This window comes from Pezoporus wallicus, unplaced genomic scaffold, assembly GCF_028554395.1.
Source record: "Pezoporus wallicus isolate ANWC-B61680 ecotype Strahan unplaced genomic scaffold, APGP_CSIRO_Pwel_v1 contig_8013, whole genome shotgun sequence".
NCBI classification, from domain to species: domain Eukaryota; kingdom Metazoa; phylum Chordata; class Aves; order Psittaciformes; family Psittacidae; genus Pezoporus; species Pezoporus wallicus.
In genome coordinates, this window is record NW_026636761.1 from 210,530 (window position 1) to 223,743 (window position 13,214).

At 44.8% G+C, this 13,214-nt stretch overlaps 1 protein-coding gene across 1 annotated transcript; it reads left to right on the forward strand.

The window, feature by feature from the left end:
• The first annotated feature begins 376 nt into the window (after positions 1-376).
• On the forward strand, positions 377-13,122 carry DOLPP1 (dolichyldiphosphatase 1). Its single transcript, XM_057401663.1, has 9 exons — positions 377-388; positions 785-827; positions 4,399-4,499; positions 6,171-6,255; positions 6,520-6,619; positions 7,440-7,538; positions 8,804-8,932; positions 9,702-9,791; positions 10,262-13,122. Exons 1-9 carry the CDS (start codon positions 377-379, stop codon positions 10,296-10,298), a joined length of 696 nt encoding a protein of 231 aa, XP_057257646.1. The 3' UTR covers positions 10,299-13,122.
• The last annotated feature ends 92 nt before the right edge of the window (positions 13,123-13,214 follow it).

The following is a 13,214-nucleotide window of genomic DNA, read 5'->3' on the forward strand; positions in this document are numbered from 1 at the left end:
TATCTTTGGCTCTGACTTAATGTGGTTGTTTCTTTTCTGCTTTTAAGTCCACTGCTCAGTAATTTCATCAAACCCTCTCTTTCTCGTGTGCACTGAGAGGTAACAAACGTTTGCTGTCTGCTTCTCCATATCATTCATGATTTATGGAAAGGTTTTATCCTGTTTTTCCTTTTTCAGCTAAAAATCTGAGCCATTTTCTGAATGGCTGCTGTACACTTGTTATCTCTGTCCCCTTTCCATCAGCCTTTCTGTGTTTACTATCCCTGTTTAGATAGTGACACCAAAATAGCATAACTTTGTAGTGCTGTAATACTAACTTATGTTTTGCTCTTAAAAATGCCTTTCTTGCCTTTTTGACTGCTGCAGAGCATGGGATATGATTCTGAAGGTATTGGCTCACGTGAAGCCTGAGGGGTATTGTTTGATAACAAACTAGATCCTGTCGTGTGCATATACTCAAGGTTGTTTTTTTCTCGCATGCAGTGCTTTGCATGGGATGAGACTGTGTTGCAGGCTTAAAACTCATCTTCAGGGACTTCCTGTCTGCAGGGTGAGTTTCACTGGAGAAACACAGAGTTCCTGCTTTGTTTGGGGTTTTGATTATTATTTGGAGAAAAGAACAACAACTTCCTCTCTTCAGTGCAGCTGGGATTCCTAAAGCTCTGGCACTGTCTGGACCTCCTCTGCTCCCATAGAATCATCAGACACATTCTTTAAGGAGAGAAACCTGCCAAACCTTTTCTCTGCGGAATGACAGAGAATCTTCCTGCTTTCTCACTTGCAGATTTGGAGGGGCAAGTGTGCAGAATCAACGCATCGGAGCCAAGGTGCTCGTGCTGTGTGTGTGCTTTGGCTCAGCAGGTCTTGTTGCTGTTCAGGATCAGCACGTGTTGCTCCTATAGGAATGTTTGTTCTGATAACCCTTGCTGTGATTCCTGCTCAGGATGGTAGCTCACCAGGCAGGGCTCAGTTTGTAGCTAAGTAAGAGCTGTTGAAAGAAGCAGATACCACTCAGTTGTTTGACTTCTTTAATGTGGGGGTTTACATTTCATCTTCCTGCAGAAGTTTCATTTCTGATACCTTTTTATGCCATAATCTAAAGCCTCCTGTAGATATTTTTATGTCCTCCAGCTTGTGATATCAGGATATGCCCAAGTAAAGGGAATGACGATCAACCGTGAACATTTGCTTGTGTAAATGCATGTGACACAAATACCCTGTGTTCTCTGTGCACTTTGCACGCATGCATTTAATCAAGCACCCGCACGACCAGCAGCAGTGCCACAAATAGATGCTTCAATAGGAAGTGGTGATGGTGAAGCTAGATCTTGTGGTAGGATGTGGTTAGTGCTGTTGATTCATATTTTCACATTATATACAGGTTAAGCTAATGTGGTAAAGCTTGGATGTTTCCACAGAAAGAGAGCTGGGTGAAGTGTTGAATTGGAGCAGAAGCAGACGCTGAATGAAGGCTAAAAAAGTCCAGCGTGTTTCTGAGCTATGTGTAATGTTTCACCTATTTAGTTCTTGGGTGCCCCAAAATGAGGTAGGTGGGGATTTTATTTTTGCCTCTTGAGCTACAAATGATGTCCAGAGAAGGCTGCCCTTAAAAAAGGGAGAATTTAAACCAACCCCCAAGCTGTATATTAAACAGATCGTCCTTTTGCATTTTGTAAGAGGCTATGTCTCTATTCTCACTGGTTGGAGGAATTGCTTTACATTCCCATGTTTGTAAAAGGAAGGAAAATGAATTGTTATAAAAAGATGTGTGTGGGAACCTGCTTGCTGGGTCTGACTGGACTGCAGGCAATCAGCTCTCCTGCACATCCCCTTTCCCTGGAAATAGGTCTCTGAGCACCCTAGAGTGTGAGTGTGGGTAGGAGCAACACAGCAATCACGCTCCCGGGCCCTGGGATCAGCACTGACCTTTCTCTCTGAGCTTGCTTTGCCTTCTTCACGGGGGATTTCCAGTCATTTTGGAGCTGGGTTAGTGCAGCTCTGCCTTGAACTGCTAATCCAGTGAGTATGTTTGGGATGGTGTTACTGAGTTCATCTCCCAGGGCATAGCACAAGTGGTGCCTTCTGTTAGTGCACAGCTATTTATTTGCCTCCTCCCCTAGAAGAAGTGGCTTCACAATGTGATTTCTGTTTGATTGCTATTAGTCACAGTAATATGAAGTATTACTAATGCTATCTCTGTTCTATTTTAAATGGACAGTTGATATGTTTGGGGAACTATTGTGTTAAGATTGTCTGAGGGAAGGATTTGGTTCTCTGCCTGAAGGCAGTATCTGGGAGTGATAGTTTCTGGTTCTCTTCAGTTTCAAGTGTGGGTTGTGTGCCAGTGAAGTCCAAGTGGCTTGATTTATTGGGTATATTATTATACATATTGAATTTGGTAGTGCTGATGCTATTTAAAGTGAAAGACTACCTCCTGAAGTATTCTTCCACCATCTGCACAAGAAATAGAACTCCTCTGAGAAGATAAATAATCTGGTTTGGTTTCTATGTGACAAAATTATGGCTTACAGTCTTGAAGTGCTAAGCCTTTATATACCAGGGATTAACAGTGAAGGATCTGGAGCATGGTGATTTCTCAGTGATGAGCCATCTTCAGCTGGTAACACTAGAACTGGGACTCTTGGAAAGCATTCCTAAGGCTTTTGGGGTAGCTTTGATTGTCTGGTGGTTTGTCTAATGAATTCCCTCATCATTTGAGACTTAATTTAAGAATTAATTTTGTTGAGTTTGTGATTTGTGTGAAACCATAAGGGGCTTGATTCTCTATTGCCAGGTAACTGATACTGTCACATCCACTTTGCATTACCATAATACACTGCTGTTTTGCTTTGGGAACACTTGGAACCCACCCGATGCAAGGCAAACCTGCCTTATCCTGCAAGAAAAAAAACCCATTTCAGTGTCTTCTAATGCTTTCCAGGTTAAACCAAACCAGATCCTCTCTTTCGAGTGAAACCCCAGTGTTCTTGGGAGTTTTGTCCTCCAAGTCTCCCTGATTTCACTGGTGTTGCAAACTAAACCTCCTGCTGCTGATGTTGCTGGTGCCCAAACTTAACGCAGAGCCTGGAATTCAGGAGGGATCTGCATGCTGTACCTGATGAAACCACAGTTATGCTGCAAGAACATCAGCAGCGTGAACTTTGGAGCAGTGCAGTAACTTTTTTAATCAGCTCCAGTATTTGGAGGTTGAGGTTAAAGTCCATTTTGCCAAGTGTTGTTTAAAACGTGGGTGCGTGGGCTGGGGAGACTCAGGCTCTTGCAGTGGAATTGATCTAGGAATGAATCCAGTGCTCAGCCTTGCAAAGGCATCCTGTTTCCTTCTGGGAGGAGGGAGGAAGGGTAAATGTATGTGGGGGCTGAGCCTTTTGTGTTCGGTGATGGGATGGAGAGGATCTGAGGACCGTTATAGAAAGTACCATCTCTCTTACGGTGCTCAGTGGGTTCATTCTGCATTTTGTAGCAACTACTGGCTTTTCTCTCTGGTAGAGAGTTCTCATTCTCCTGATGGGAATTGCTGATCTTTTAGCAAAATTATGTGTGATAATTTTTTGTTTCCTTGGAATTTATGCTGACATCTTCTCTCCAAATATTGTTGTATGTGTCCTTTTCCATGGAACATAGGCAAGAGAAGCTTAGATCATAGCTGCTCTTTACTGCTGCTTGCCTACTTCTGTGCCTGTGATAGCTCAGGGTAAAGGTTTTGAGGTACCTTATGACCTTTTGTGAGGTCCTGTTGTGGCTCCCCAGTTCTCTCTGGGGGGTAACTACACTCTTAGCTGTAGGGGTGGAAGCCTAAAGTCATTTCAATGTGATACCTGTGGGCTACTTGTTAAAAAGCAGTGAGTTTTCTCCCTGTATCTCCTGCTATGTTTAGCTCTTTATTTCCTCCCCATTTTGCTAATGCTAGTGTTCATGCAGACACATGGTGAGACAGATTAGGGAGCTGATCCAGCTGAAAACTAACCCATTTTAGAAAGGGAGTGGGAAAGGATTTGTTTGGGGAGTGTTTGCCGGTAGTTACTGGCATCAGAAGCCAACATTAGTGAGGGAAAGATGCTGCCTCTTTACCTTGAATTCAAGCGACTCTGGACCCACACCCATGCTCATTGTTGTAAACTGGCTGGCAGGAATCTCTGCTGAGTGATGCCAAGCTCCTCTCATTCCTGCTTTTGAAGCCACATGCAAGCACTGCTGTCCTTGCCTGGGCTCCTCTTGGGCTGGAGCAGCAGTAGGCAGTCTGCAGAACACAGACTTCCTGCAGTGCTGAGCTTGCCCCTCTGCTCTCACTGATTAAGGACACAAAGCCACCCATGCTCTGGTGGCAGGCAAGTACCTGTGAAGTTCACACTGATTTGTTTCTCTTGTTTGTTTCCCTAGGTGATTTCTCTGGTCAGCTTTTAGCTTATTTGAGTCTTGGTCCAATATTCATTATTGTTGGCTTTGTAACGCTCATCATATTCAAGAGAGAGCTTCACACGGTGAGTCCTTCTCTCCCTTCCCAGCTTCTCCTTGTGGCAGAAGTTTTTCCTTTGTCACCTGGTGTTCCTGTATTCACACTTCTTTTCCCCTCTGTAAAGAGCAAGCTTAGGTAGGGTGATCTTCCTGCCAAAGAACAGCAGGAGACACTTATCACTTGTACCAGCTCAAAAACTGCTTAGCCTTTGCTAACTTGTGCTCCTGTGTGGTATGTTTTGGGTATTATTTGTCCAAAACCATCAAGTGAAATGTCCAAGGAGCTAGAGTGCTGTTGCAGAGTGAGAACACTCCCAGGATCCAGTAGGATCGTAGATGGCAGTGGTAGGTTCCTGCAAGATGGGCAGCATATGCAGGAGATGATGTCTGTAACTCACTAGGATGTGCTTTATTTCAACTACTGAGGCAGAAGAGGGGATACCAAATAAAACTTAGATTCCCAAGGGAATGGATCTGTCTGTGAGGGCAGCTGTCCCTGGTGTTTGATTCAGAGCTGAGAAGAAGAGGTTTGCCCCTGCCCAAATGACCAACGACAGACTCTTGTCATACATAAGACATGATGCTTTCTGCCTGCTCTGACAGGTAGCTGGGAATCGGCGGCATTCCCTTGAGGAGGTATAAACCTCTTGTGAAATTTGCCCTCAGTAAACAGATAAATAGGGGCCAGTGAAAGGGTTTTGGCAGCAGATTTCTAATATAGGGCCACAGTGTCATGGGAACCAGTGGCTCAAGGGACCTGGAATGGGACAAGGAGGTTAAGCCGATTCTGGCTAGGAGAGGCAGCTGTTACGTTTTGGCAGCTCAGAGGTTTCTTGTTGACCCAAAAGAGAGACTAAGCTAGAGCAACTATTGCACAAACCCATGGGGGCTTGAGTACAGGGGCTTGTGAGGTGTTGGTAGGGAGACAAGCATTGAGGTTGGTTTCCAGTTCTGTATGTGGGAAATCACCATTGAGCTGGAGAGGGATGTGAGCTGGCCTGCAGCAGCCTGCGCCGTAGCTCAGGACACAGAGTGAGAAGCTGCTTCATCATCTGGAATGGGACCGAGTGTTACGGAGGCAGAGTATCAGCAGCAGCTGGGAATTTGATCACAGCAGCAGGACTGACTCAGGGGAGGTGTGTGGAGTGTGGAATTAAAGAGTAAAAATAACTGCTGCCAGTCTGACGGAGTTCAGAATGGGACTGCATTGTAGGCTGAAGACAGCAACTTCCAGATGAAAATACTCGGAGAGGGAAAAGCCAGAAAGCCTGAAAGTCACCTTTTTGAGGCTATTTATCCAAATAACAGTGCGTGCACTCCCCCTGTTGGTTGATTGGGAAAGGCAGTCCCTTAAAACCTGCCCTGGTTTGCTTGCTGGTGAAAGGATGCTCACAAAATTGTTACCCAGCCTCGTAACAATCTCGTTCTGTGTATCATCTGAAAAGCTGCGTATACACAATGATAACAGTCTCTGTGTATCATCTGAACAGCTGCATATACACAGTGTGTTGCCAAATATACAGAGTGGGCTGAAAAAGAAATGCTTTTTTTTACCTCAGGTAGAGGACTTTGAAGCCATTGGTTTTAACTCTAGCAGTCAAAAAAGAAACATATGGTTTGGGCTTTTCTCAACAGAGAGAGCCTGGTAAGTGGGTGGATCTTCTAGATAGGATGACACGGTTGTCTTGCCTTCACAGATCTCTTTCTTGGGAGGGCTGGCATTCAACGAGGGAGTGAACTGGTTAATAAAACATGTAATCCGGGAGCCTCGGCCCTGCGAAGGTATGCAATGACCCAGTGGTGTTCTGGTGTTGAGTTTTGGAATGCTAACTGGGGGGGGGGCGGTTAGAGGGTGTTTTCCATTTGCCTCATGTTGGCTTTGGATGTTTGGGTGCAAGAGGGCTGGCAGAGCCATCTGAGCAGAGCCGTGTCCTGTGAGCTCATGTGTGCATACTGCAGCAGGATGGTCTGGCTTCGCATCTGGAGCGTTCCAGCTGCTATGGACAGAGTAGACCTTGACCATACTCTTTCTTCTTCTCTTCCCAGAAGCCCATTCAACAGTGACCACAAAATATGGGATGCCGTCCAGCCACTCCCAATTCATGTGGTTTTTCTCTGTCTATTCCTTTCTGTTCCTTTATTTAAGGTAAAAATTCAGCGTCAGGTTTTGGCTGTTACTATGTTGAGACACCTGAACTAGATGGCTCCCTTGCTGTGTGCTACTTCAGTGGCATATGGGATGAAATCTAAGGAACCGCACAATTTACTGTGGCTAGGGTGGATGAAGCATGTCCATCTCATCTGAAGTTAGGATTGAAGGGTATGGGTGGGCTTCCCATGCCTGTCTGGGTACAGGTCTCCTGATCTGCCTTTTCTAAGCTGTGATGATCCACCAGTGTGAGGGAAGAGGGTGGGAATAGGGAGGAGGAAAGAAGAGCTGCTTTCTCATGTGTCTACTCAGTTTTGTCAGTGGGGTTATCTGCCCTCTTTTAGGTAGTATCTGTTGCCCACTTGCATGACCTTTTAGTTCATCTCGTTTCCCAAATACCAGTTGTACACACTCTGCTGTGCTGCTCTGAAATTCCTGCTGGGGCATGGCTCTGTCTTGTGGCTACAATGTGGAGGAAGACAAAACTCACAGTTCCTCCTAGCTTTGTGGATGATGGAGGGACTCTGACGTCTTGGCTCCCTGTTGCATATGCTCAGCATGTGCCTTTCCCATCAGCTGCAGTACTTGTGAGCGTTCTGCCTTCCATCACAGTGATCCCTGTTAACAGCTGGAGAGGGAGAAGTGTGGCTTTTTGGCTTCTCTGTGGCTGCTGCCAGTGGGACAGATTGCTGCTGGGATGGTTCGAGCTGCCCATGACCCCACCGGAGTAGAGCTTTCCTAGGGTTTCAGAGGTAGTGAGGAGCTAAGGGGTGCTGAGCTCCCTGCCACTGTGCTAATGGCTCTCCATTTCTTTCAGAATGCACCAAACAAACAATGCGAGGTTTCTGGATTTACTATGGCGACATGTGCTGTCCATCTGCCTCGTCACAGTGGCTTTGCTAGTCTCATATAGTAGGTATGGAGCAACTGTTTGTCTTATGCTCTCATACAGTCCTGTGGCCTTTAACAGCCAGCAGCCCTGTCATCCCTTGTCCTGCCTTTCTGATGTGATTCTTGACTGCATTGTACAAGTCAGAGCTTTGTGAAGGTCCTGTGCTGCTGTGAGACCCTTCGAATGAGCAAAGGTGCTACATGTGTGGTGCTTCAGAAGCATTTATAAAAGCCCAAATCGGCTGAGCTTGTACCAAGTCTTTATGGGCTCCATTGCCATGCTGCAGCCTCACTGCCTTGCCCTCTTGCCAGCACTAATCATGAGAGCATTGCACCATACCTTGGCACACCAGCATCTGCAGCATGTGCATTGCTACAGTTGATCAGTGGGATTGTTTTGTTTGAGTGGTAGTTAATGAAAACGTGTGTAGCTGTTTGACTTGCAGGGTTTAGTTGTATGAAGAAGAATACAGAAAATGAACATTTGATACTTATTTTTCCCTGTAGTAGATTAAAAATGTATATATACACACATATATATAAGATGAGCTCCAGTGACTAGAGACCAGGCACGTTCAGGCCATGTTTTCCACAGAAAAGTAATTACTTTTTGGTGTTCTTGACTCTACATTAGAGCTGATTCCTTATTCCTGGTTATCTTTAAAGTTCTGACAGGACAATTTCATAAGAGATATATGGTCTAATTCAAATAAAAATTAATCAGAGGAAATGCAGTGGCCTGTGCTAGGCAGAGGGTCAGAGAAGATGAGCTTAATGGCTTTGATATATGGGTGAAAAGCGTTCTGAATGTGACTCATGTCCATGCACAGAGGCTGCTATTAATACAGGTTTCTGTTTGGCTGCAGCCTTTGTGCTGTCACATTGAAAGCAGCAAAATCATAACAAAAATGCTGTGTTCTGAAGAATACCTTTAAGGTGCAACTTTGATGGCCTGGACGGGACTTGTCCTGTTGCTGGCTTTGAAGAAGTCTCTTCTAGGAGCCAGTGGTAATAGTTCTGCAACTAATCCAGAGATGCATGAAGAAGAATGTGGAGGGTTAGTGAGTTAAGCGCAAACTAAAGCCCTCTGAGCTGAAACTGCTGTAACAGAGCAGACAGTTTTTCCCATTGTTTTTCCAACTTTTTCTGCCAGCTTTTTAATGAGAAAAAGAAGATCACTTTTAACATCAGGAGCATAACTTGGTCTGAGGGTCTAGTGAAACATCAGCCCTTGAGTCATGCCTCCTCTTGTTTTAAAGCTTGTCTGGTGACTCTTCTCTTCCACTGCAGGGTTTATTTGCTTTACCACACCTGGAGCCAAGTCTTGTATGGAGGTGTGGCAGGAAGCATTATGGCTGTAGCCTGGTTTGCCTTCACACAAGAGATATTAACTCCTCTCTTCCCAAGGATAGCTGCATGGTAAGTCTATTCTGTGGAGGCTCTATTCCTGCAAGGCTGCATTCTGTGCACTGCTGGTTTGCTCATTGAATGAGTCTCTTGCAATGAGTTGTAACACAGGTGTTAGGAGAATTACCTGGCAAAAGAGATGTTTCCTAATCAACCAGTGTCAAAGATGTACCTTGCATGTGATGCAGAACAAACATAAAGATACTTCAGGCTCCAAACCTTTAGTTGCAGCTGTGCAAGCCCTGACTGGAAATGGGCTGCTCAGACTTCTGTGAACCACCTAAGATGTTATAAGAGAGAATTCCTGGGTTCTGTTCCAGTTTTCCATACTGAGTGTTGTGTGACCTACTTGTTCCTCCATGTTTTCTTGTGCATGCATATATAAACGATCCCGTATCTGTACCTGATAGGGTGGAGGAGAGGAAGTTCAAGCAACTGTTCCATGTGTAAAGCCCTACTCAAGTGCTGAGGTGTGGCAGAGAGCTGGAGAAGCCTTTCAAGCAGAACAGACATTTCTTAATGAATGTCTACTGACCTCATAAAATTGCAAAAGCCATTTAAATGTGATGTAGTCTGGAAACACTGTGTAAGGAATTAAAGAGGAGAGGAGCTTTGTGATTAAATTGAACAAGGAGCCCTCTTCCCAGCCTAAAGAGTAATGGAATAGTGGTGTTAAGTCTGGAGCAGGTTATTTTTCCCCTTTGTTTCTTGTTAAATCAAAACAGTGATGGAGAAAAAGACTCATTATTTCTCTGTTTCCCCCCACCTTGTCCATTTTCAGGCCAATTTCAGAGTTCTTTTTAATCCGAGATACCAGCCTCATTCCGAACATCCTGTGGTTTGAATACACAGTCACGAGAGCAGAAGCAAGGTAAGTTTTACTGGGGGTTGGAGGAGCTGTAGCTGGTTTGACTTGTCAGCTGGAGTTAGTAATTTATTCTCCTATATGTAGATGACTGCTGTGGGTAGAATAGTGCAGAGTAAAGGACTAGCGAGTTGTGGGTAAGCTGCTGCACCTGGAAGGGGAGTCTGTTGGGGTGTGCGAGACGAAACAATGCTTCATTTCAGTAGTATTTCGGCTTCCTAGCTTGTGGTTTTTGGAAGCAATTGTTTATAACCATGCACCCACATGTGAGCTTGTGAACACTTAAGACCTGGTGAACGTTCTAGGTCTGTAAAGAACAGGAAGGACTCAACTCCTTGTGGAGATTGGGCAGCTTTATTTTTGTGTGAGGTTAAGCAGAGCCTTACTTTAATCCTCCCACCTTTTGCCCACTGCCCCGGCACCCAGCAATGGGGCTGGGGCCACCTCTCACCCTTCCCTCTGTGTTGCTGTTGCAGAAACAGACAGCGCAAGCTGGGTACGAAGCTGCAGTGACTCGAAGCGTGGGGACCAGAGAGCGCGTTTTAACGGAGACAGACAAAAGCAGAGACCTGGGAGCAGCAAGGAGCCTTTTAACAGACGGACCAAAGGAACAGGCAGGGACCATACCCGAAACCTGAAAGCCTTTGCTCTGCTTTAGCAGCTAGCTGGATGCTCCCTGATGCATGTGGGACCGTGCAGGAGTAGAAACTCATTTTCAACACAGATGCACATTGCCGGTTGGAATGTAACATCACGTCTACGTCAGGGGCAAAGGGGGGAGAAAATGCCTGGTGTCATGTTTGGGGGAGGGAAAACCAAAAAATGAATCCTTTCTGTGACTTTTTTTTTTTTTTAGCTTTTTCCTTTTTTTTTTTTTTTTCAGCATGAAATATACACACTATTTATTTATTTTTTTAAATGGAACTTTTGTTTCTGGGGTGGGTGAGGCCTTGACTGCGTGTTCTGGTTTTGCCTTTTTCAGCTGGGTTTTTCTTTTTGGAAGAAGAGGACAAAACTTAATCTCAAGCTGATCATGCTTCATTAGGGCTTTAATTTCTCTAAGCTCCTTAGGAGGGAGGGATACAAGGATGCGGTGACCGAGGCAGAAGGGAGAGGCAGACTTTGTCCTTTCTGCAACCAGCTGGGGAGATCAAAATCCATTCCAACTGCACTTTGTACAGATAGGAAGAAAGCGTAAAGGTCTGATTTTTAACACTAGCGATGGTTCTGCAGGGAAGCCTGCACGGATACCATGAAGGGGAGTGTGTGTGTGTGTAAAACAAAGGATAAACTGAAATATACTGACTATTATTTTTTTTCCACTGCTGCTCCTGGTGTGTAATTAGCAAGAGTGTCTTTCTCAGAATCTCTTCTAGGTGGCAAGATTATTACACGTATCTCATGTTTATTCCATCTCTTTCTTTATCCTTTTATTACCTCAGGGTTGCTGTGATCTGTACAGCTTCTGTTGTACTGAGCGTGCTGCCAATGGCACTAGGAAGCCCATTGGTGAGAAGCAGTGCTGTGCTCCAGTGAGAGTCAGCCCAAAGCCTTACAAAATTCAGTTGCTTGTCTCTGTCTTGAGCACTGGATTTTTCCTTTTTCTGTTAAAGCTTAAGGGAGGGAGTTCTAAGCATGAACAAAGTGACAACTATAAATGAATATCAAGGCAGGTGACTAATCACTAGCTCAGCTGCTGGCTGAAGTATTCCTTTGAGTCCTGTTAGCATCCACCCATGAGCTTGTCCTAGCAGAGACTCCTGCCACTTACTACATTGGCTTGGTTGGGGTTCTGGAGCAGTAACCTTGAATACTGAACTCCTACAAGCAAGTTTTGCTTTCCATCCTTCTTCCGTTGGGATTCTGTGTCTGGCCAGTTTGCTCTCGGGATGCTGTTTCTCTGTGGGAATGTGTCTGCCATCTGTGTGTGCTGGTGATGCCTACAACCTCTGTGAACCATGAGTTAACCTGGCAAGGGCTATACTCACAGTGCTTCAGGGCTGTGCATGGACACTTTCTGTATTTCTAGTATATAATGCAGCAGTTCAAGTGTAACTACAGAGAAGTATTTATTCAAAGCACAACTGACTTGAACTTTCACAGATAAAGGACAGCTTCTGAACTGGCTCAATGGTCATCGGTGTGCCTTCGATGCAGTCATGTGAGCAGAGGTAAACTGTCACATCTTGGTCTTGCTGCCTGTTTTACTATCTCCACTTTAATCAGACTCCTGCATTATAAAGCTGCTTCAAGTGAGATGTGTTTCTGTTCATCTTGATTATTTTTAAGTTTTCATCTGTGCCTGTTGCCATAGGAGTTTGTGTGTTCGTGTGGAGTGGGAGCTGCTGGAGAAACTGTTGGACAAGCAGAGTGTTAGCTGTGGAAAGATCTAGGAGATAGGAATGAAGGCTGTTTAAATAGCTGTTTCAGTAGCTATGGGTAGTAAAGTGTTTTCAGTTGTTACAGCTAATTATTATTTAAGGTTCTGTTTAGTATTTGCACAACATGAGCAATCCTGTTCACATCTGAAGGACCTGAGCACTGGATCTGCTTGAAGGTGCATCAGAATAAAGATGCGTCTTGCAGCTTTCACGAGGACATTGGATCTGACTTAGAGCAGCTCTGTTGAAATGTGACAGGCCATCAGATTGGAAAGCTGGTACTAATCACTTATGTCTTGCAAACCCATTTATTTGCTCTTCCTATCTTTTGGAAGTCAACTCACAAAACCAGAAAGGGGATGACAACACTGTTCCCTAAGGACAAGGCTGGGAAAGTGGATTGTTTCAGGAGTGGCTGGTGCTTCCCTAGCTCCTCTTAAGCTGTTAACAGACTGCTGTGGAAGCTCCTATTGAGAACTAAGAGTGTAGGGAAGAGGTTCCATCTCTTCATGGAGAGTGGTGTAGTGTACAAAGCTGTTCCGCTTCATGTTCCCTTCCAACCCAAGCTTCCCACAGTTAGGAGTAAGGGAGAGGAAGAAGAGCTCTTGTAAGACACTGTAATAAACTCTCCTCTGTTCTCTGTGAGTTGTTTGTAATCTGCATCTTCTGCCTACTTTTGCTGTACCTTTCCAGAAACCTTTGCAATACTTGATACAGTAGAAATTCCTTAGTGGTTCCATGGATTTTCTTAACTAAATGGTGCTGTGCAGGAAAAAAAAAAGATTTGAGCTCTGCCTTATTATCCTACACCTGTATGAAGTCTCCTGCCACTAGTTTTCTGAAATGGAATATTTTCTTTGGAATATGTGGCTTTGCAAGCAGATGCTTTCTGTTCCTCCCCTGTACTCAAGGGGGCTGGATGGAGATATTAAGACAATAAAAGGAAGGTGACAGAATGCTGTGGTTCACTGTTCTTGCTGTCCCTGCACCAACATCCTCCCATAAGGCTGGTTATGCAACTTCTGCGGTGTCTAAGGAGATTTAAGCC

What these genes read in the sequence shown, in the direction of transcription:
- DOLPP1 (XM_057401663.1), top strand. An exon ending in TTCCCAAGGATAGCTGCATG is followed by an intron (nt 8,933 to 9,701) that starts GTAAGTCTATTC and finishes GTCCATTTTCAG; the next exon opens with GCCAATTTCAGAGTTCTTTT. An exon ending in GTCACGAGAGCAGAAGCAAG is followed by an intron (nt 9,792 to 10,261) that starts GTAAGTTTTACT and finishes TTGCTGTTGCAG; the next exon opens with AAACAGACAGCGCAAGCTGG.